Source organism: Oncorhynchus gorbuscha, linkage group LG02 (assembly GCF_021184085.1).
Source record: "Oncorhynchus gorbuscha isolate QuinsamMale2020 ecotype Even-year linkage group LG02, OgorEven_v1.0, whole genome shotgun sequence".
NCBI lineage: Eukaryota > Metazoa > Chordata > Actinopteri > Salmoniformes > Salmonidae > Oncorhynchus > Oncorhynchus gorbuscha.
The window spans coordinates 102254411-102278237 of record NC_060174.1 but is presented as its reverse complement, the minus strand read 5'-3'; the positions used below and the strand labels follow the sequence as shown (position 1 = coordinate 102278237).

The window sequence follows — 23827 nt, the reverse complement described above, 5'->3', positions numbered from 1 at the left end:
CAAAGCTTCTCACTGGCCAATCAACACGATGCACCGGTTCCACAGAAGTCGTACTACCTATGAATGTGAGAAATGCAAAGCGCCACTGCACATTGAGTGCTTCAAGATATACCATGGACAGTAGAAAAGGAGATAAGACCGAATGAAAAAGGGTTGAAAAAGACAATAAAAGAAAAATAGAAAAGTCGATAAAGGGTGAGGAGAAGCAGTACAACGGACTCCAGGAAGAAAAGAAAAGTCGACGAAAAAGACAAAATGACAAAATGACTGAAATGTTTTTGGAAAAGAAGGTCAATTGATTCAAGACATCCTGTATGACAGTAGGTCTGTCTGATTGTAGTTCAAAACAGTGATGCACAAACTAATCTTGCACTTGGTTCTGAAGCCTAACTCTATGATATATATGTAGATATATATATACATCTATAAAAGCACTCATTGTCCAGTGGCGCTTAAAAAAAAAATATATATATATATATATAATTGTATTTTATTCAGTGTAGGCCTCTACTTTAATGAATATTCTACAGGCTACCTCTATCCTAAATGTTACCTTTATGTTCAGTGGGAATGACTCACATGACTGCTATACAGTTGTTAGTGAATGTTGCACTAAAATGTCACAATGACAATGTTACAATGAATATTGCACTAAAGTACAAGTTCAACTGTTAAAATAAAGTTACAATATTAATGTTTCAGTACATGTTGAACTAAAGTAACAATGTTGAAATACGTTGATGGTTGTTGTCTTGTTGTCTTTGCTCTCAGTATTCATATCGGTGTTGTATATGGGTTTTTGATGTGTAAAATAGTCACACTAGAATGTGACGGGGCATTCTAGAGGCAATGCTGGGGACTGCTAGTGACAGTTATAAATGTGTTAATAACTGGGCTGGGGACTGCTAGTGACAGTTTTAAATGTGTTAATAACTGGGCTGGGGACTGCTAGTGACAGTTTTAAATGTGTTAATAACTGGGCTGGGGACTGCTAGTGACAGTTTTAAATGTGTTAATAACTGGGCTGGGGACTGCTAGTGACAGTTTTAAATGTGTTAATAACTGGGCTGGGGACTGCTAGTGACAGTTTTAAATGTGTTAATAACTGGGCTGGGGACTGCTAGTGACAGTTTTAAATGTGTTAATAACTGGGCTGGGGACTGCTAGTGACAGTTTTAAATGTGTTAATAACTGGGCTGGGGACTGCTAGTGACAGTTTTAAATGTGTTAATAACTGGGCTGGGGACTGCTAGTGACAGTTTTAAATGTGTTAATAACTGGGCTGGGGACTGCTAGTGACAGTTTTAAATGTGTTAATAACTGGGCTGGGGACTGCTAGTGACAGTTTTAAATGTGTTAATAACTGGGCTGGGGACTGCTAGTGACAGTTTTAAATGTGTTAATAACTGGGCTGGGGACTGCTAGTGACAGTTTTAAATGTGTTAATAACTGGGCTGGGGACTGCTAGTGACAGTTTTAAATGTGTTAATAACTGGGCTGGGGACTGCTAGTGACAGTTTTAAATGTGTTAATAACTGGGTTGTGATATATAACAACTTTTATAACTGCATAGGAGAAATATGTTAATTCAGTATACGTAACATTATTCCACCGGTCACAATTGTGACTGACCATAAAACACACTTTTTCACCTACTTTTCCATTAAAATGTCAAAACATAATGATTGATTACTTCAAAGGGTTACTAATGACAGTTGATTTGGATATTTTCATGACTGGGAAAAATTCGGGATTAAATGGGTACAATATAATTGACAATACATAAACAAATGGTAAGTGTACAGAATATGTATTTATTTTCGAATGTCCATGCTTCATCCAGCGATGTGAAATTAGAAAGCCTATTGAAATGCAAAAAAAAGAGAGTAATTCACTGCAATGTTATGTTTATGGAATCTGGGGATTATTGGCAGGAAATCACACTATTAAAATGCATGAAAAACTAGATCATCTATGTGCTGGCTTTTGGTTCTAAGAGCAGAACATTGAAATGACCTCGACAAACAAAAAGGGACACGTGGCTAGTGTAACTTGTATGAATCAATTGGGCCCTCTGCTGTTCAAGAAGAGAACTACAAATGCTCCCATCATCCCCTTCTTTCCTAAGGGCCATAGTTCGTAGTGCTGTTTTTTTCAGGCACATAAAGGGTAAAAACACTTAAATCATTCTTCATTCATTTCCTTCAATGAATATATATTGAACCAATCCAGTTAAACAATAAGTACACTTTATTCACATTGGGTTCAAGCATATTTAAAACAGTTGAGACATTTATTTCGTCAATTATTTCTATACATGTAGATTATTTACTTAAACGGATATAAATATATATTCTATAATAGTATATTTTCAGTCAACAAGTCATATTTGGTCACAAAAAAAACTGTAAACAGAATTACAAAGGAGTTCTTTCCAGCCTGTATACCTTAGTAGGGAAAGGGGGTACCTAGTCAGTTAGTACATGTTGATAACGTTTGAGGCTCTCTTTAGCAGCTTATTCATGACATCTGGGTAATACGACCCAACTTCTTCAAAGTGCTCTTTCGACAGGAAAAATATATCCACATAGTTATCAGCAATGGCAGTGTATCTACACAACTTGGATTTCAGCAGCAAGTCAACTCCCAATGCGGCTCCAGTTGTAAGATACTCAATGGCCTCCTTTCCAGTTCTCCATGAGCAAAGTTTCACCTTACCAATCAGGATCAGCAACATGCCACGGCCAGAGTCTCCCCTTCTATTGATGTATTCCCCTAGAAGAGATCGCATTTCAGCATGTATACCGAAAAGTATACACTGTTCCCCACTCAAAATAGTTGTGAATAACTCATGTGGTAATGTACACACCGTCAGATTATTCCTCAGAAGTGCTTAGGTGCAGAATCTTAGTTAAGAAAGAAAGTGAAATGGGCCGACCATACACCCTGCAGACTAATAGCGCAAAATGTGAAGTTATGCAGGTGAATGTCAAGTTAGTATTTAGCCCATGATGCTCATGTTTACCAGAGGTGTAGCTTTTCAGCAACATTTTCGTTGCCAAGTGTCGCAGGAATGTTTCTGAGAGGTGAGTGAAGAGCTGATTTTTCTTCAGTAGATTCACGCTTATTCTAAAATGGTGAGAAAAGAATACAGTGTTTTATAATCACATGCTACATGGTCTTCTTTTGCACACATCATTCGTCAAATGAAGCAGTAGTTTGGTACATTATGTAACAGTTTAACATTTCATCACTAAGCAGTTGCAGACATTAGTATTGATGCCTTGCTAGTTACCTTGAGAAAATTTCAACTTTCATACAATGAGGTGTATCTTTGAACAATTCTTCTGAATCCATCCCTTTGGTGCGTGTCCATCGGTAATTGTAGAATCGGATTACGCGATTTTGCAGCGCCGATGGAATGTTTTCATCCATCATGTAGTTTTGGACTGCCTGCATTAAAAGAAAGATAATGAGTCACTCAAATGCATAGGTCTCTCGCAACAGTAGCTCATTTTCAGCTTTTGAAAACTGAATTGCAATAAATCAAAAGTTGACTCTGAAAAAGTTAGTTAAATTCTAGTCTGAGTATTTTGTTAATAATACCTGCAGCTTCTCTTCATACGCCACTTGAAGTGATTGCTTGTTTGTTTGAGTGGATGAGAGAAGTCCCATATTATAACTGACTTGCATCTTGGAAAGAATCATTATCAAAACGGAGAATAACAATTCTCTGTATGTCACTGCACGGATATCACCATAGCCTGTTGTTGTGTAAGTTGCTAAAGTCCAATATACGGAGTAGGTGTAAATATCAGGGAGGTAAAACACTTCTGTAAAAACAAAACATTAAAACAACACAAATAAATCTAGTGTTTACATATTTAGAAACTCAGAAATGTTGCATGTCATACTAAAAGCTGTCAAAAGTCTAATAAATGTATTGTAATTAATACATGAATTATATTCATTTATTTATTTTCATTAATAAAACTAATTTAAACATTCATCATGCTTTATCCATTTTAGCTGACCTTCTGTGTTGACAACCCATGAAATAAAGCCACCATGCAAAGCAAATAAAAGAAATAAAACTGCGGTACAGTGGACAAACAGGATTGCATGGACCAAGTACTTGATGATTCGTATGGCAAGTAAGCTGTCAATGTAAAACGAGAGAAGAGAAAATAGATTAGAGGCAAAAGACTTGGGATAACACCAATCAACAACTTGACTGTGGGAAATTGTATTACACAACTGTTAAACACATACTGGTAAAAACAGCATTGAGAACATGCTAAATTTAACAAAAACATAATGCATATACTTAGTTATGATGGATTGCTCCTCCTTGTGCATGAAGACAAGTACAGTCAGAATCCGGAGTAGATGAAAAGTGCGAACATATACTATTATGGGCAGAAATGCTGACGGTGACACTTGATTCATGAGGTGCAAAATTGTAAATGCATATGGGAATGAGCATATGACATCATAAATGTATCCCACTTTCCTCGTCATATAGCTCAGTGACACAGATCTGTAGTCTGAGATGTATGATCCACTTTCATCATAGAAGCAAATATGAAATTTCAAAATGATCTAAAAGAAAAATAACATTTTTTATGTAATCACACGCAGACTGAAAAACAAATCCGTTCTGAAGGATATTTGCATATTGAGGCAGGCGTAATTAATACAACAAGGTGGGTGTAGTGTACATTATAATTTATGGAAACACAATGTTTCAACAGACTGAAAGGACCCTAAGGTGGTTATTTAGATTACTGACAAATTCGTGAGCTGCGTCTCTCACCTCAATCATTTGAATGTATTCGATAATCATAGTTAACAAAAAGATGCCTCGGTCAAGATCGAACACAGATGGCTGAAATTGAGGGAAATCAATTATTCATATTTTCTTATACTACTTACATCTCAAGTGTACCAACACGAATATTCATAAAGATTAATATTATATTTGACTGATATTTTACCTTGAGGTCAATAATACAATAGGCCGCTAATGGATATAGCAAACCATTATGCGACAACGAATTCTAATTCCGAGAACAATATGTACCACCTACCATATATGTTATCGCCCAAAACAGAATGATGATCAGAAGGCAAGATGTGTACTGATACACAACACGTACTGTGCTTTCCGGATTGATTGTTGTGTTGTGGATTCTGATGACATTCAACAGAAAACTGATCAAGAATTGAGTGATGCTTGTCTTAATTCGGACATGAAATGGCAAGTCTTTAAACTTTGCTTTATTTTCCTCTTCTGCCATGCATGTCTTGTAAAGCTTTATATCTGATGGACGAAACAAATGGCTCATGTATAAATGGTGCAACCCATAAAAGCTACAATTATAATATGTTTGCTGCAGCAATACTACACCAAAGAGCTAAGCAAAGCTTTTTCCTATAACTTGAAAGATAAAAAAAAAAAAAAAATGTTGGCACCAAAACATTTTTGTGGGCAGTTTAAAAATGTGTGGTAGGGTGCCTCAGTACAAATACAATAATTATAAAAGTTACATAGATTTGCTTTTGCAAGACTTTCTATTTCATCAACACATGAATATAGCAACATTTCTGAAGTAATGCCAGCCAACTTACATCCGGTGTCATTCATAAGTATGTCAGTTGCTGAAACATTCTTCTGAACTTTTGACATGTCCATTGTTCTTTGCAGTAGCTGTTCACGTTTCGTTTCTGCAGCTTTCTTGATCTGTTTGCAAATGTCTGGATAGTATTTGACAGTTTCATCAAGGCTTTTCTTGGAGAGGACATACAGATCACAATTTGTGGCAGCCCTGGGACACACAAGAAAACAGTATAATTGATCAGAGACACATAGTTTTATATTTAAATGAGAGAAAATTATGCTTTAAGTCATCAAAAGCATCATGCCTTATTGTGGTTGCACGAGGTTCTGCAAACAGAAGGCTTCCTTCTCCAAAGTATTGTCCGGCATTCAGTTTGATGATAACAGTCAACTCGTCCTGTGACAAGACTTCTACTTCTCCCTTTTCAATGAAATACATCTAAGAAGAAAATAAATGCTAGTAATAACAAATATGGTGAAGAGCAACAGCAACAATCTCATGTACACCCGTTCTGTAATTAGGATGGAGCCCTGCTGTCATAGAACATAGAAACCTTAACACAGCAGGGCCGTGTGTCACACCTCAGATCCAAAGTCATTTCTTTTGCATATCAGGTCATTAGCTCTGTAAAGGCACGGTCGAATCTGTCTAGCTAGTAACCGAATGAATCCTCCATCTGTTTCCAATTGGTCCACACTCTCTTTTCTCAGTATTTTGTGAAAAAAGGGTCCCTGTAGAGTTGGCAGAACAAAAAGAAACTTAGCTTCCAGAATTAATTATGTAGAAAAGATTTGAAGAAAAGATTTATTAGCCGAAAAAAAGTAAAAATTATTTTACATCAAGCTTTCCAGATAATGTTCTCTCGAGTGGGGATAAATGTTGTGCCACTAGGTTCCTTCGCTGCTTCCTCTTGATATCAAGTCCAAATGCCTAAAATTAAACAATAAGAAGAAGAAGTGTATACCGGTATATGTACTTCAGTCACAACATTAAATCAAGGTATTCTAACCTGATAAAAAAATCTATAGATAAATGTACCTTTGCAATAAGGTCAGAGTAGATAATGGTAGATATATCTCCGAGTAGAGATGATGGCAAATACTCAAACAGTGTGTCTTGGTCTATTCCTTTCGTTCTTATCCATTTGAAAGCATAGAAGTTCACAGTATTGTGATATAGATGCCCTGTAATATTCTGACTCTAAGGCAGAGAATTGCACATAATGAGACCTCAAAACATACAACAGGTAAGGAACAGAAGTTACAAACGATATCACATCTACAAAAATAAAAACCTTACCTTCAAGAATAGTTGTATGCTTTCCTTTTTCTCAGTAAAAGCTGCCCTTGTAGCATCTGCATTGGCTAACATAGCAGCAAATGTACCAGCCACATAACCACAATACAATGCTCCAGACACCATTATGAAGACCATGGTAATTTTCTGCAAATAAACACACAAAAAACAAACAATACAATTCCTTTCGAATACTGTACATTTAATAATAACCGTATAAACCTTTTACAGTAGCTTTAAAAAAATATATTGCTGTGATCTTGAGTTGTTTACTTCATTAATCCTAAAACTGTAATTTGAATAACCTTACCATAGAGGTTAGATAAGGATGTATATCACCATAGCCTACACCACTGAGAGTTGCAGTTGCAAAATATAAACTTATGCAATACAGTTCTGTGAAGGTAGCCGTTTCTGAGGGGAAGAAGAGTTTCCATGACAATACAAATTTCTCAAGTAAGTTACACACTTTCTATAAAAAATATTTTTGATAACTTATGTTGTAGTGTAATTTAATGATATTATACAATACCAGTCAAAATTTTGGACACACCTACTCATTCAAGGGTTTTTCTTTATTTGTACTATTTTCTACATTGTAGAATAATAATGAAGACATCAAACCTATGAAATAACACATATAGAATCAGGTAGTAACCAAAAAAGTGTTAAACAAATCAAAATATATTTTAGATTCTTCAAAGTAGCCACCCTTGGCCTTGATGACAGCTTAGCACACTCTGGGCATTCTGTGTCCAAACTTTTGACTGGTACTGTATATGGTTAAGATAGTAGTAAAACAAACGAGTTGAGTTAGAACCTACCATACACCACGTTAAACGTGTAGTCAATGTGATATGCCCAGGACTGTGATGAACAGTTGTGCTTTACCATAGGCAATAAGTAATTGGTTGTGTCACCAAATAAGTCTGCTGGAGGGCATACAATTGCAAAAACGATGCAAGTGCTGAAGTGAAGAAAAAGGACGCAATACAGAAAGAACTTAGCAAATGTGACAATCGTCTTTTCGGTTGCAATCCCTGATTGCCAGAATGAAAATGCAAGAGGAATCCGATATAACTGGAGAAGATGAGGGGCTCTGAGATATGCATATAGGTGCAGCGCTTCACTGTTGGAGTAAAATCCATTCTCGTCAAAAGGGGAAACCACCATCCAACCAATAACTTCCCAAGGAAAACAGCTGATGAGATCTATTAGAAAGCTTGTCTTCACATAGTGCTTTGCCGTTTCCAGCGTGTCCACTTTGAGATTGTCCTTGTAAAAAGCAACATGCAAACGGATATACATGTCAATCCAGCAAAAAATGCCCAGAATATAGGACAAAATCCAGAGTTCCTTTTTGTAGTGGAGAAAAGCAAAAAGAAGAGAGCTATTGATGCTGACCGTTATGGCCAAAACAAATCGGAAACATTCCCATCGGATGTACAGTGGATTGCTAGGCAAAATGGCACCCCTATATCTAGAAAAAAAAAAAAACATTTTCATTACAGAGCAGAGCACTGTCATCAAGTCCCATAACATACTATTATTTCAAGTCATTTAGAACACACTGTCTGTCAGTTTGTCTCAATGAAACATTAAGCATTATATACACTGAAGGACAGGATCTGAAGAAAAACTCTGCTAATCTCTCTTGCGCAGTTCTAAAAAAAGAGGTTGTAACTTCTCACACTATTTTTTAATTTACTTTAGTTTATTTAGTAAATATTTGATTACCTATATTTCTTGAACTGCATTGTGGGTTTTAAGGGCTTGTAAGTAAGCATTTCACGTTCATGTCGAAACGTGTTGTATTCGGCGCACGTGACAAATAAAGTTTGATTTTATTAATTTGTTACAGACATTCAGTGTATTCGGAAAGTATTTAGACCCCTTGACTTTTTCCAAATTTAGTTACGTTATAGCCTTACTTCAAAATGTATTTTTAAAAAATTCCCTCCTCAAACTACACACAATATCTCATAATGACAGCAAAAACAGGTTTTTAGATTTTTTTTTGCAAATGTAAAAAAAAAACAGAAACATAACATTTCCATAAGTATTCAGACCCTTTACTTAGTACTTTGTTTACGTATGTCTGGCAGAGATTACAGCCTCAAGTCTTCCTTGGTATGACGCAACAAGTTTAGCACACCTGTATTTGAGGAATTTCTCCCGTTCATCACTGCAGATCCTCTCAAGCTCTGTCAGGTTGGATGGGGAGTGTCGCTGCACAGCTATTTTCAGGTCTCTCCAGAGATGTTCGATCGGTTTCAAGTCCGAGCTCTAGAGTGGGCTGGGCCACTACTGGACATTCAGAAATTTGTCCTGAAGCCATTTCTGTGTTGTCTTGGCTGTGTGATTAGGGTCGTTGTCCTGTTGGAAGGTGAACCTTCGCCCCAATCTGAGAGCAGGTTTTCATCAAGGATCTCTCTGTACTTTGCTCCGTTCATCTTTCCCTCGATCCTGACTAGTCTCCCAGTCCCTGCCGCTGAAAAACATCCCCACAGCATGATGCTGCCACCACCATGCTTCACCGTAGGGATGGTGGCAGGTTTCTTCCAGATGTGACGCTTGGCATTCAGGCCAAAGTGTTCAATCTAGGTTTCATCAGACCAGAGAATATTGTTTATCATGGTCTGAGAGTCTTTAGGTGCCTTTCGGCAAACTCCAACTGTGCTGTCATGTGCCCTTTACTGAGGAGTGGCTTCCGTCTGGCCACTATCATAATGGCCTGATCGGTTGAGTGCTGCAGAGATGGTTGTCGTTCTGTAAGATTCTCCCATCTCCACAGAGGAACTCTGGAGCTCTGTCAGAGTGACCATTGGATTCTTGGTCACATCCCTGACCATAGCCCTTCTCCCACGATTGCTCAGTTTGGCAGGGCAGCCAGCTCTAGGAAGAGCCTTGGTGGTTCCAAACTTCTTCCATTTAAGAATGAAGGAGGCCACAATGTTCTTGGGGACCTTCAATGCTGCCGAAATGTTTAAGTACCATTCCCCAGATCGGTGCCTCGACACAGTCCTGTCTCGGAGCTCTACTGATAATTCCTTCGACCTCATGGCTTGTTTTTTGCTCTGACATGCACTGTCAACTGTGGGACCTTATATAGACAGGTGTGTGCCTTTCCAGATCATGTCCTATCAATTGAATTTACCACATGTGGACTCCAATCAAGTTGTAGAAATATCTCAAAGATGATCAATGCAAACAGGATGCACCTGAGCTCAATTTCAAGTTTCATAGCCAAGGGTCTGAATACTGATGTACATTTCTAAAAAACTGTTTTCGCCATGTCATTATGGGGTATTGTGTGTAGATTGATGAAGATTTTTTTATTAATTTAATACATTTTAGAATAAGGCTTTAACGTAACAAAATGTGGGAAAAAATCAGGGGGTCTGAATACCTTCCGAATGCACTGTAATTTGTCTCTTGGAGCAAAAAAACAAACTAGATGTAAATGTTTATGTAAATGCTTGTTATATTGTGGTTTTTATTATGAAATGTGGATGGTTTGACAGTGACAAGTTTTACAAGCCTGAGCAGTTGTCTGCATACCTTGTTGTGGGAGGTATCCGTTTAGTTTTGCTCAGTTTCAGAAGTTTTTCCTCAACAGTTTCTTCCTCTGCTCCAGCATAGATTGGGAAGTTTCCAAAATCCTCAATATCTACAATCCATTGTATGTTGTATGTTTAGTTTTTCCTAGTAATTGAATAAGAGGCACATATTGTATGCAGACATGGTGAAGGGAAAACTTACAACACTTCGACTTCTTGGCATATCGACGACCTTGATATGTCAACGAGGCATCTTTCTTCTTTAGTGTGTCATCATCCTGTTCCTCAGACTTCATAATTTCATCAACGCTTTGCAGTAAAGTGTCGTAATACTCTGGTGTTGATTGCAATTCTGTAATTTGGCTAGAAGGAAACAAAATCAGAAAACATGATTTGTATTATATAATTCACTCAATCTGTTTCTCTACCAGTATATGGCATTTATAACGTTTGTGCATACACATTTTAACAGGAAATCTCTTATGACATTTGACAATTCATATGACAATGAATATTATGGACTCTTTTAACAAAAGGGTACATCTAAGCGCAGGCAGTAGTGCTATAGGTTCAGGGGTGTGTCAGAAATATTTGTGCCATTTTAACTTTCACATTTATCAAGTTTGAGAGGAGTAAAACAGTGAGCTAATATTTGATGGGTTTTGTGGGGGTTAGATGAATAAACAAGTTGTGGGTGTGTCGAGCCTTGGCCAATCAGAACATGCTCCATGGCGGAATATGTGGTTGCTTCAAGTTGTATTTACGGTATTGTATGTGTTGCCTTGGAATCAACTCCAACTCCAATGTTAGTCCGTTATAGTTTGTTAAATTATAGTTTGTTAAATGGCTTATGGACATTTAGCCTACATCATGGAGTGTTTTAATAAGCACGTCCAAAACGGGACCTGCATGGCTAAAATAATGTGAGTCTGCCTACAATGTATAGATAAAAAGGGAATATCAGCTCACTGTTTTACTCCTCTCAAACTTGATATATTAATAAAGCTTAGGTGATTCAGATGTATTTCCAAACGGTCTCAGGAGCCAAACCCTTATCGAGTCTGGACTACTTCGCTACTGCAGTGGGCAGGACAAAAACAAAGCCTTCATTGAGAGCAGGGGAGGTTATGCTTGGTTTTTAAACAAATAAACGAAATAGGAAGAAACATGAATTTTGTAATGTTTCTAAATACGAAGTATAAAGGCTACTCATGTTCCATGCGCAATATTGTCAGTGTGCATCACCGCTGGATAGGCTGTTTCCGCCTTCCAAATGCATCCCATTACCACATGTGTAACCGCTAAAACCAGCTTTTGGTTGGTTTTATAATCCCTATCAGCGCTGCCTGAAATTGGCACTTTGGATCATGATTTTAAGGACAAACCTCAAATATGTCTACCCTCCCATCTGAGTGCAAGCGAGCTGATATAAGACGGGGTCAATTCCCGAACCTGGCTTTAGGGCTTGGAAATGGCATTTCTCCAGTTTTTACATGACGAAATTGCAAACTAACGTGCATTAGACACTGGCACCAACTGAAACTAGAGCTCCAAGTGTTAAAATAGATGTACCTTTCAATGACCGGGTATCTCTCCAGAACAGATTTAATTTTGTCAAAATCGATCACTAATATCTCACAATGAGTCTTTGCACGGACGGTCATTGTAGCTTGTTTTCCAAACAAAAATCCAGCCTGAAATTAGATCCAACGAGTATTCAGTGTAACATTCCAAATATGAATAAAAGTAGTCAATCAAAACTTTGCTTGAGGAAATGTCTTTGTAAATATTACCTCCCCGAAATACATTCCTTCGCCGTAGAGTCCAACAATTTCAGACAAGTCATCACTAAGAATCTTGAAAATCAAATTAAAGGATTTACTTGTAAAAACAAAAACAAATGGGGGGGGGGGTGAGTAACTGTATAATGTGAATACACATTACATATCATTCATACAAGCATAACTATTTCATACAAACCTGGCAAGTCCCTCTTCGAATGCAAAATAGTTCTCTGGTAATAGTTTCACTATACTGGATGATCTCCCCTCTGGGAAAGAAATACATGACAGAGGTTGATGCCAGGTCCCGAATGAACGCTTGTCCAGCTTGCTCGAAATAAGGAATCTGTTGAATAAAAATAAATGGCCCTCTTAATTTAAACATAGGTTGATTATGCTGTATAAAACGGATGATGGTTGCGATGAAAGAAGAAATAACTGATGAGCTCATAACTGACTCAAAAACATAACAGTGCCCTGTTATGATTGTAAATTAAGTTAAAGCTGTATGAAAAATCGATTTCCTTTATAAACTGTCTGCAATGTGTTTTTCTTCCTAACTACAAAATATGTGATATGACTGTCTTTATCAGCATACAGGTACATACTGTACAAAACAAATATGGATACCTTTGACAAGAACCTCCCTCTCTCTTTCATCAGGACAATCTGTTGAAGTTCGATTGGCAAGTCATGCATTAAAAATTGGCCTCCTGGGTATGCTTGACCCCTGAAACATAAAAATAATAATACATATTTGGTCAATTGAAAGGAATGGCCTCTGAGATATATTTGAAAAACGTTTTTAAAAGTTTTTAAAACTTACTGGTACTTTGACCAAAGAAGACTCATATACTCAGTGACCCTTGTTTGAAGAGATACACTAAGGGCATGGCTTTCCATGAAGTTGGTCATAGCTGAGAGGAGATTCTGAAATGTAACCCTGGAGAAAAGATAGTCTTGCTTAGGAGTTATAAACCAATGCACATCAATACACACTTAAGATTAAAAAACATACAAAAGTAAAAAATATTTACCTGGCAGCATTCTGACTGGCCAATGTGGCATAGACTTGACTGATAATGTAGTTAAAGACAAACAAGCCAATGAAGCAAACAAACACAGCAGTAAGTCGCTCTTTCATAGTGTTGGGAACAATGTCACCATATCCTGAGAGAGAAATATTCAGTTATGAAACGTTTAAGGCACTGTACTGTTGTATTAACTGAGCGGGGTGGACTTAATCTTACCAATGGTTGTCATGCTTGTTGTGGTCCAATAAACAGAAATCATATAATGGTACAAGTTGCTATGGCTGGCTTTCAGTCCTGTGTTCCAGGCCCATGACTCTTCATCACACCTATGGAAAAATGTCATATTTGTCTAAACATCAATTGAAACAGAAGTCATTGTCTTTTTTTCTAAAAGATTGGAGTATTACCTGAAGTCCTTGCAGCCTGTGAGATACATTACTCCAGAGCAGCAGTGCACAGAGAAAATCAGGAGGAAAAGACATTTAGCCGTTCTTAGCTCAAACAGGTTCTTATCCATGTCATTTTCTTTTTTGTTGAAAAACAAACACACCTGGAATGTAAGAACATTTGTGTTCAGGTTCAAGCCTCACAATGACCTACATGGTCATACAAACGATGAGATATTCAACTTGTTACCTTCCGAATCCAAAGAAGACGATTCCATCGGACATAGCCTAAAACTCTCCAATGTGCTTCTCCACTTGTTGTAAAAGAGAAGAAGTCCAAAGGAACAACAGCCAGGACGTCATAATATAGATTCCAAGATTTTCGATAGTTGTTAAAAATACCCATTATGTCAGCTTGATAGCCTTTGTTAACAGAAAAAATAAACCACAATTAACATGCGTGTTTCTATTCACTGAAATGGCATCAGTATCAAAGTGAGTAAGTACACTTTTCTATAAAACAACGAAGACCAACACATTACCATCTTTTGTAAAAACTTCTGTGCGGAGGTTCACAAATATGTCGATAATGGCAAAAACATCAACCAATGAGCTGATTGTAAGATAGAACACACCCCATCCTTCATTGTAAAAGCCTGTAAAGCCATTAAAAACAAACTTCACAAAAACATTTTCAGTAATTGATTAATTTTAGATGAAGGACTCGCTAACCTTTAGTGGTGGATGCATTTCTTTCAACAAAAGAGTTTACAGTTGTTCTAGTGGTGGTCTGGAAAATCAGGTAATTGAAAAATTACAACACGACTCACCCTTTGTGTCTAGGTTGTTGGTGAAAAAAAGTACCCATGTTTCAATAAAAATTGAAATGGTGATACACCAAAACATAAAAACCTCCCACTTCTGAGCAAAAATGCCATCTGGTCGAATAGTTGTCATCCAAACAGACTGGGAACAAACAACAAAAATCAAGACATTAAGCACTCATAGAAGGATACACAGTTGAGGTCAGAAGTTTGCATACACCTTAGCCAAATACATTTAAACTCAGTTTTTCACAATTCCTGACATTTAATCCTAGTAAAAATTCCCTGTTGTAGATCAGATAGGATCACAACATTATTTTAAGAATTTGAAATGTCAGAATAACATTCAAGATAATTATTTATTTCAGCTTTTATTTCTTTCATCACATTCCCGGTGGGTCAGAATTAGCATACACTCAATTAGTATTTGGTAGCAGTGCCTTTAAATTGTTTAACTTGGGTAAAACGTTTTGGGTAGCCTTCCACAAGCTTCCCACAATAAGTTGGGTGAATTTTGGCCTGACAGAGCTGGTGTAACTGAGTCAGGTTTGTTGGCCTCCTTGCTCGCACAAACTTTTTCAGTTCTGCCCACAAATTTTCTGTAGGATTGATGTCAGGGTTTTGTGATGGCCACTCCAATACCTTGACTTTGTTGTCCTCAATACATTTTGACACAACTTAGGATGTATGCTTGGGGTCATTGTCCATTTGGAAGACCCATTTGCGAACTTCCTGACTGATGTGTTGAGATTATGGCCAAACAGTTATATTTTTGTTTCATCAGACCAGAGGACATTTCTCCAAAAAGTACAGTCTGGCTTTTTTATGGCGGTTTTGGAGCAGTGGCTTCTTCCTTGCTGGGCGGCCTTTCAGGTTATGTCGATATAGGACTCGTTTTTACTGTGGATATAGATACTTTTGTACCCGTTTGTTTCCTCCAGCATCTTCACAAGGTCCTTTGCTGTTGTTCTGTGATTGATTTGCACTTTTCACACCAAAGTATGTTCATCTCTAGGAGACAGAACGCATCTCCTTTCTGAGCGGTATGATGGCTGCATGGTCCCATGGTGTTTATACTTGCACACTATTGTTTGTACAGATGAATGTGGTACCTTCAGGCATTTGGAAATTTCTCCCAAGGATGAACCAGACTTATGGAAATCTACAATTTTATTTCTGAGGTCTTGGCTGATTTCTTTTGATTTTCCCATGATGTCAAGCAAAGAGGTACTGAGTTTGAAGGTAGGCCTTGAAATACATCCACAGGTACACCTCCAATTGACTCAAATTATGTCAATGTATGTAAACTTCTGACCCACTGGAATTGTGATACAGTGAATTATAAGTAAAATAATCTGTCTGTAAACAATTGTTGGGAAAATGACTTGTGTCATGCACAAAGCTTGCCACAAAACTTGCCAAAACTATAGTTTGTTAACAAGAAATTAGTGGTGGTTGAACAAAACGAGTTTTAATGACTCCAACCTAAGTGTATGTAATCTTCCGACTTCAACTGTACAATTAAATAAATGTTCTCTTATTTCTGAGCAATTTGCTTCGTTCATCTAACCTACCCGTTTCACATCTGTAGATGTTTTAACTGGTGAAGAGACATTGTGGGACTGGTTTGCAAGATATTCCATAAACAATGTAAAAATCTTCTGATCCCTTGGCTGAAAAGGAAAATAATTAAATACAATAACATCACGCCAAGTCAAATAGACATGCAGTACCAGTCAAAGGTTTGGCCACACTTACTCATTCCAGGGTTTTTCTTTATTTTTTAAAACAATTTTCTACATTGTAGAATAATAGTGAAGACATCAAAACTATGAAATAACACATATGGAATCATGAAGCAACCATTGTTAAACAAATCTAAATATATTTTATATATGAAATTCTTTAAAGTAGCTACCCTATGCCTTGATTACAGCTTTGCACACTCTTGGCATTCTCTCAACCACCTTCACGAGGTAGTCACCTGGAATGTATTTCAATTAACAGGTGTGCCTTGTTAAAAGTTAATTTGTGGAATTTCCTTCTTAATGCGTTTGAGCCAATCAGTTGTGTTGTGACAAGGTAGGGTGGTATACAGAAGATAGCCCTATTTGGTAAAAGACCAAGTCCATATTATGGCAAGAACAGCTCAAACAAGCAGAGGTGCTTTGCTGGTGACACTGTCAGTGATTTATTTAGAATTCAAAGCACTCCTTAACCAGCATGGCTGTCACAGCATTCTGCAGCGATACTCCATCTCATCTGGTTTGCACTTAGTGGGACTATCATTTGTTTTCAACAGGACAATGATCCAACACACCTCCAGGCTGTGTAAGGGCTATTTGACCAAGAAGGAGAGTGATGGAGTGCTGCGTCAGATGACCTGGCCTCCACAATTACCCGACCTCAACCCAATTGAGATGGTTTGGGATGAGTTGGACCGTTGGAAAAGCATTCCAGGTGAAGCAGGTTGAGAGAATGCCAAGAGCATACAAAGCTGTCATCAAGGCAAAGGATGGCTACTTTGAAGAATCTAAAATGTCAAATGTATTTTGATTTGGTTAACTTTTTTTGGGGTTACTGTAAGAATATTTCAACGATAAATACACAACGCAGAGGACGAGAGGTCAATGGAGTACGAACAGTCAATAGGGAATTATCAATGGAAATAGTTGGTTTTCAGTTCAACAACTGTTAGGAATGTCAGTCCTGAACTTATAGCTACATATGGCACGTGCTTATTGGTCCAACCTGAAATAGGATACTTGTTATTTGGCCATTGGCACAGTTTTATTGCAAGGAATTGTAATTGGTCAATCACTGGCTAGGGCTGGGTTATAAAACTACATTCTGTCCCTTTGTTCTGTGGAGAGAATCACAGGAGAATCACTGAGGACAGGGAAGGAACGACCATCTACCATCTACCTCTCAGAATAACTATGATTTATCCTCTTTGAATAACCCTATTTACCTCCCCCTGATTTGCTTTGGGGTCTGTGTTATTAAGTGGCGGCAGGTAGCCTAGTGGTTAGAGCGTTGGACTTGTAACCGCAAGGTTGCAATATTAAATCCCTGAGCTGACAAGGCAAAAATCTGTCGTTCTGGCCCTGAACAAGGCAGTTAACCCACTGTTCCTAGGCCGTCATTGTAAATAAGAATTTGTTCTTAACTGACTTGCCTAGTTAAATAAAGGTCAAATTAAAGAATAACATCAACTGCTAACATTACTATATGATTCCATATGTGTTATTTCATGGTTTTGACATCTTCACTATTATTCTACAATGTAGAAAATAGTTAAAATAAAGAAAAACCCTTGAATGAGTAGGTGTGTCCAAACTTTTGACTGGTACTGTTCATCGCTGAAGCATCAACACTGGATGAAATGGCTTGTGATAGAACACATACTTACCAACAGATTTACACTTAAATCCTTCTGAAAAACCACATTCTGGGGGTTCGATGCCACTCCTAGAGCAAAGGCTTCCCTAATAGGATGCTTAACATTATGCAGCCGTTTTTGAGCTGTTCTTGCTATCTTCAAACCAGCTGTTGAAGATATTTTATTTTGCAATATGACAGTATTTGTAATGTCACAGAAAATACAGATTTCAAAGAACAGATTTGAAGGGATGTACACTACATTAAACAATATGTTCTATCAAAATGTGATTAAAAAAACTATACCTACCTTCTGGGTAATCCGCAAACAATGCAAGAAGATCACTGCGTTCCAACACACAAATTTCACACAACGTTGCTGCACAAATCGTAGTGTTTCTCGGAATTCTGTACATCAGATATGCCTTGAAGGACAATAATAACACATGAAAACATTTGTTTTTAAATACTTCAAAATATCAAAACAGACGTGATGCTCTTTGCCATACCTCTCCAATTAACGATCCAGGTAGCAAACGGGCAACTTTGTCACAATGATTATCTCCTAAAACCTGTAAGGAGGGCATAATAATTTGTAAACGAAAGCAATTTTCTAATGAATTCATTTTGAAATATGGAAATCTAAATTTGGTTGGACACTCAATGTTTACAGCATAGGACTATACATTTTCACTTTAGTTTGGTAAAGACTTGGATGATCGATTAAAGTTTTTTGCTAACTAGTTTAATCATGTTGAATGAAAAACTATTATTCATTATGATGGCATCAAAGTGATGACTGCTGATATTCATAGATAAAACCAAATATACCTGCACCACTCCATGTTCAATGTAGTATGCATTTTGATTGATTTCTCCAGGCTTTGCCAAAATTTGTCCAGGACTGTATGTGTAGGTGTTGAATTTAAGTGACAAAGCCCTTTTGAAGCCATCTTCGGTATCATGAAACAGGGATGTCTGAAAGAGAATACAAAACATTGAATACTCATTGTCTCAACAGTTCAAGCCTTTGACTTTATCTGAGTACTATAAGGATCATACATGGCTGACCAAACCAAGCTACACATTAAAACAAATCTTACCTTTTTCATCAGAGGTTTGTAACAAGCAGAGGATATTTCTGAATGTAGCGCAAAAGGAAGGTCATCCAGTAGGCCAGCGATTATACTGCCTTTGCGATGCGTCCACAGATAATAGTAATATTTATGCACCCATGTTTGTACTTCCTCTGGCAATCCCATTTGTTTCTGGAAAAAGACAAAGAAAAGCTGTTTATTTTTATCACAATTATTCATTTTCTATACATCCTGAATGCAGATTGGTTCAAACTGGATTCTAGACGGTGTCTATTCCACAAGTTACCATCGGCTAAATCTATGACGTTAAAATGCCTATCCACTGTCTAATCAGCCCAGCCAACCAATTTATTAACTTGATCTCCACTATAAAAAGCATCTAGACATTATCTCACGTCTTTTAGACTAACATTTAGTTTTTAACAGCAGAGATTTGTATAAACCTTCCTGTCTGTCTCCCCAACATTTGCAACATTGTTTCAATATCCAAATTCGATCTCCAGCTGTCCCATAGTAATGAACGTGTTGGGACGAGACAGACAAGCAGGCAGCGTTTCTCAGCCAGACGAAATCATTAATCAGCTGGCATAATTTTTGGGGGATATATGCAAAGAAATGTCAATTGAAAAAAGATAAAACAAAATCTATTGCGGCTTGTTTGCAGCCACTCCAGCTTGAGTTTGAAGTGTGTTAGCTGTGTTGTTGGCTAGCTCCTTTGAACAACAGTGTCCTGATGAGTGAGCACATTTTCTATGCCAGGTGAAATCACACCTCATTAGCTCATTGTTATGGATGTATCCAAATAAATGTCTTTAGAAAACAGCTTAAACAAATGAAAATGAATCTACTTTGCTGTTATTCTGGCTGCACTTTTTGGCGTGACTGTAAGTTAGCCGTAGTTGGCTAGCCGGCAAGTAAGGGATAAGAACGGTGCCAGCCAGTATGGCAATGGAACACTTAGAACGACTGCCATAGATACAGAACAAAAAGACTGAACACCTGGTTCGCGTCTCTAGCTACCAAACCGATAGAACGACCAACAGGCTTGGGTAGCAACCCTAGATTTGTGTCGGGACTATATCTTGTGGAATAATAAAATAGTATGAATAAATTAATCAAAATAACATTTTTAATTAAAATATGTCAATCATTATTTGAATATTTTGGTAACCAGTTGTATAAAAGTGATAATACCCTCGAAACCGGTGTTTGGAGGACATATTGACAGGGTTTTCCCTAACAACACACGTGCCAATATATCCTCAAAACACCATCTTCTTGGGCATTATCACTTAATTATGTCAATGGGTGTTGAGATATACCATATGAAGACAAATGGACTCCATTCGATGGCAGAACCTTCCTCTCCGGGCATCCAGATTGCTAATTATGGAGCTCATTCCAGTTGCGATGACTCCAATGAAGGCAAATAAACCAAGCACCATTACCAGTGAGGCAACCATAACCTCCGGGATCTTCATAGCATGTATGTCTCCATAGCTAAGAAAATCTAAATATTATTATACTTTCAGTTCTTTATGAAAAATGACCAGTATTCTAAAGCATTCAATACAAAACACCTGTGCCCATCAAAAACAAACTAATGCAAATACAGGGGAATACAAATGTATGGAGAACGTCACAAAGCATCCATGTGGTTATAGGTAGCCCAGATGGTTATTTTGTGATGTTTAATAGCCTTTGTCTAACATCGCTCACTATATAAAAGTGGTACTGGTAAAAAATTATATATATATATTTAAACTCACTAAAAAGCAACTTACTTACCCCACAGAACATAGAGTTATTGCAGACCAGTATAGTGACGTGGCATAAAACTCCAAATCTGTTACTCCTGTCAAATTGGTTGAGACTTCAAGAAAAAAACATTGAATTCAATACATAACAATGACTCATTCATACATGCACCTACAATGATACATTTATTAACATCTTAATGTTGTCAACATGTTTATTAACACCAATGATGGGATTACATCGTTGATCAACACTTATGAAACAAATCCCATCTCTGTTTCCAGTCATTAGAGAATGTTTTGCTCTACATCAGGGCTCTATGCTGACTCTTTTTTCCCTCCTAGATGAAAATTACAGGTTGCACAGCAAAATATTTAGGCGCATATGTGAGTAAAATGGTTGCACTGTAGAGCCCTGCTCTACATACATACAGTACCAAGCTAACTACCTCATTTTGCAAAGAAGAAAACTAAAACTTACACTCTGGCAACAGCTGTAACCAGTTCTCCTCTTTTGGACACTCCCTTGGATGGCCACCATGAGCAGCTATACACACCTGATTGTACCTAGTATGCAAAAATAAAGAAGATAATAAGGAATTCAACTTTAAAATGCAAGTATTTTATCTTTCATCTTGAGACTGAAGGAAAAACCATGTCAATGTCATAGTATTACTTGTAAAGGGGCCTTTGAATGGTGGGTGGTTTGAAGGGCCATGTAATTTTGACTAAAAGACCAACTCACCAGGCACACGCAGAGACTTGAACACTGAGGACAACAATAGCAAAGGAATTCAGGACTGCAACATGTATCTTGTTGGTGTCAGGTTCTTTTCCAAAGGACGCTTAATTGAAACAATGAGACAGTATACACAGGTTAAGATTGGATTAATTTGCAGTTTTGGAAGAATTTTTACAATATAAATTAAGCTAACTGTTTTTTTTTGCTACAGCAAATAGAATTCTATAATTTTATCTTGTTGTCATTATGTTAATCATTAACATGTACCATTATTTTATTTTTTTAAGTTAGTGCTTTAGGTGGTTTACAAATACAGTAGTGATTAATGTCATCACTATTGTACAATAAAACAATCAAATGAAATCAAGAAACTTACATAATATGTCAAACAGCCGTAAGACTCGTAGACATCGATTGATATGCATAAAATGCAATTCAGGCGAGGCATATCTCAGAGTCTCAAAGGGAAGAACAGCCAACAGATCCATGATAAACCATGTTTGGAGATATTTTCTCTGCACTGGTTTAGAATCAATTATGACTACACCATTACTTTCATATCCAATGTAAAAGCGTGAGATGATGTTCAACAGGAAGATCACATCCAGGCAGTATCTTATCCCGACAACGACAGGGATAGCGGAGTTGAAGAACAGCTAAAAACACAACAAAAAGGTTAGCTGGAGGGGGATCTGTCTCAGTGATTTTGAGCAGATAGACAGATCATCTGCAGATATAGCTCCCCATGCATTCGCCTAAGATTGTACTTTTCTATACCACATATCATATGGCTGTGTACAAAACCAAAATAATCTTATTTTAGCGCATATAAAAATCCGCCAATGGATGTTTTAACAAGGTGGTGCTTCTGAGTATGGCTGTGGGGAGGCACCCTCCTTTGGACTCAGAGATTTTTGAACACATATAATTGCCATTTCCTGCAATCTAGTGCAAAGAACGGCCTTATATGATATATAAAACTATAAAAATTATATACAGTGCATTTTAATTATTTTATATTTTTTTACAATCAATATTACCTTACATATATGCTTAGTTGCATTCAAAACAGCTCATAAAACTATTTCAGTGGAATGCATACTTGGTAGAACTGTAATACAGAAACCAGCTTCCCATCTATATGTACACATAGTGCTGTATTGGTGTGTATTCTCAGAAAAAAAAGTTATTTTACAGGAAATATTATAGGATTCCTAAAATATATACTCCAATATTCTATATGTGCCACTTATTATGGTATTTGGTTTGCTATAACATTTGATTTAAAGAGACTTGGATGATTTGGGCATGCTTTTTTAGGTATCCTACCATAAGCCCTAACACACCTATTGATTCTCTAGTAGCGATGCTAATGCTGGATGTGAGGTAAGTAAATAAAGAAAACGAAACCGTATTTTGTGTCATTGTCTCTCAGGATAAATGGATGGATAACATTTGTCGATAAAATTAAGTATATTAAAATACTGGGTGTACCGGCCCTTTAAATAGCAGTCGTTTTTACCACATAAATACCACAAACAAAAATTATATTTACTTAACATTTCTAAAAACGAAATGATACTATATTCAAATGATCGTAAATCAGCTTTTAGTACTAGTGTGGGTTGTCCTTTGAAAAGAAAAGTTGCAGATTATTATTTAAGGGAAAAATATATATATTTTGGTTTGACAGAATATGCTAATTTACTGTAATTGTGCTAAAATATCAGTATTTCTTTATAATATTATATACATGTCTAATAATGTTTTGATAAGAATTAAATTGATATTTTGCTGGAGAAATGTAACCACCCAAATTCATAGACAGCGCTATGGATGCAAGGACTGACAATCCATGACATCAAAATTCTAGTTTTAACCATGATGAGGCCACACAGGGTACTTTGTTTACAAATAGAAGAAAAAAAACAAGCTATAGCCTATTTTGGGCTCTGATGGGTTACGACAGTTAAACTAAGATAATGAGGCATAAGTTATAGTCGTCAAGAATCAATGGGTACATATAATTCATTTATAAGTCCAAAAATAGATGTAGCAACTGCAGATTGCCCCTTTAAATCTGACTTTGTAGCGTTGTAGCACAGCACTTGCCCTGATCACGAGCTACCATTATTCTAGCTAGTTTACACGCAAGGTAATATTGAGCCCCACAGTGGACGGGTCATAAAATACCCATAAAACCTAACGGTCAAACACGGAAATAGTTCCAATAGTTTTTTCACCATTCATTTTGTTCTTTGTGGATTTTAGAAAGTGTTTCATGTAGGCTTACCCTGACGTGATGTTTTGATAACTGTGTAAATCTCTCTCGGACAATGTGACTTACC

The 23827-nt window shown here is 37.0% G+C and overlaps 1 protein-coding gene across 2 annotated transcripts in view; it reads right to left on the bottom strand.

Moving 5' to 3' along the window:
* Positions 1-2232: 2232 nt before the first annotated feature.
* LOC124014432 overlaps positions 2233-23827 on the bottom strand; it is a 31919-nt gene continuing 10324 nt past the window's right edge. For both annotated transcript variants that reach the window (XM_046329404.1, XM_046329393.1), the window contains 40 exons: positions 21856-22135; positions 21483-21582; positions 21219-21304; positions 20769-20853; positions 20303-20480; positions 18987-19151; positions 18715-18861; positions 18393-18455; positions 18194-18308; positions 17915-18051; positions 16077-16175; positions 14509-14644; positions 14221-14334; positions 13929-14101; positions 13700-13842; positions 13509-13618; positions 13296-13428; positions 13085-13201; positions 12889-12988; positions 12458-12604; positions 12271-12333; positions 12050-12171; positions 10680-10840; positions 10479-10587; positions 7742-8397; positions 7228-7331; positions 6921-7064; positions 6660-6821; positions 6459-6551; positions 6203-6352; positions 5926-6059; positions 5632-5828; positions 5091-5323; positions 4817-4888; positions 4328-4602; positions 4035-4159; positions 3607-3833; positions 3296-3453; positions 3026-3129; positions 2233-2775 (listed from right to left, as the gene is read on the bottom strand). In XM_046329404.1, the coding sequence (XP_046185360.1) occupies positions 2477-2775; positions 3026-3129; positions 3296-3453; positions 3607-3833; positions 4035-4159; positions 4328-4602; positions 4817-4888; positions 5091-5323; positions 5632-5828; positions 5926-6059; positions 6203-6352; positions 6459-6551; positions 6660-6821; positions 6921-7064; positions 7228-7331; positions 7742-8397; positions 10479-10587; positions 10680-10840; positions 12050-12171; positions 12271-12333; positions 12458-12604; positions 12889-12988; positions 13085-13201; positions 13296-13428; positions 13509-13618; positions 13700-13842; positions 13929-14101; positions 14221-14334; positions 14509-14644; positions 16077-16175; positions 17915-18051; positions 18194-18308; positions 18393-18455; positions 18715-18861; positions 18987-19151; positions 20303-20480; positions 20769-20853; positions 21219-21304; positions 21483-21582; positions 21856-22135 (6216 nt within the window). In that variant the 3' untranslated portion in view covers positions 2233-2476. The remainder of the gene's footprint in view (positions 2776-3025; positions 3130-3295; positions 3454-3606; positions 3834-4034; positions 4160-4327; positions 4603-4816; positions 4889-5090; positions 5324-5631; positions 5829-5925; positions 6060-6202; positions 6353-6458; positions 6552-6659; positions 6822-6920; positions 7065-7227; positions 7332-7741; positions 8398-10478; positions 10588-10679; positions 10841-12049; positions 12172-12270; positions 12334-12457; positions 12605-12888; positions 12989-13084; positions 13202-13295; positions 13429-13508; positions 13619-13699; positions 13843-13928; positions 14102-14220; positions 14335-14508; positions 14645-16076; positions 16176-17914; positions 18052-18193; positions 18309-18392; positions 18456-18714; positions 18862-18986; positions 19152-20302; positions 20481-20768; positions 20854-21218; positions 21305-21482; positions 21583-21855; positions 22136-23827) is intronic.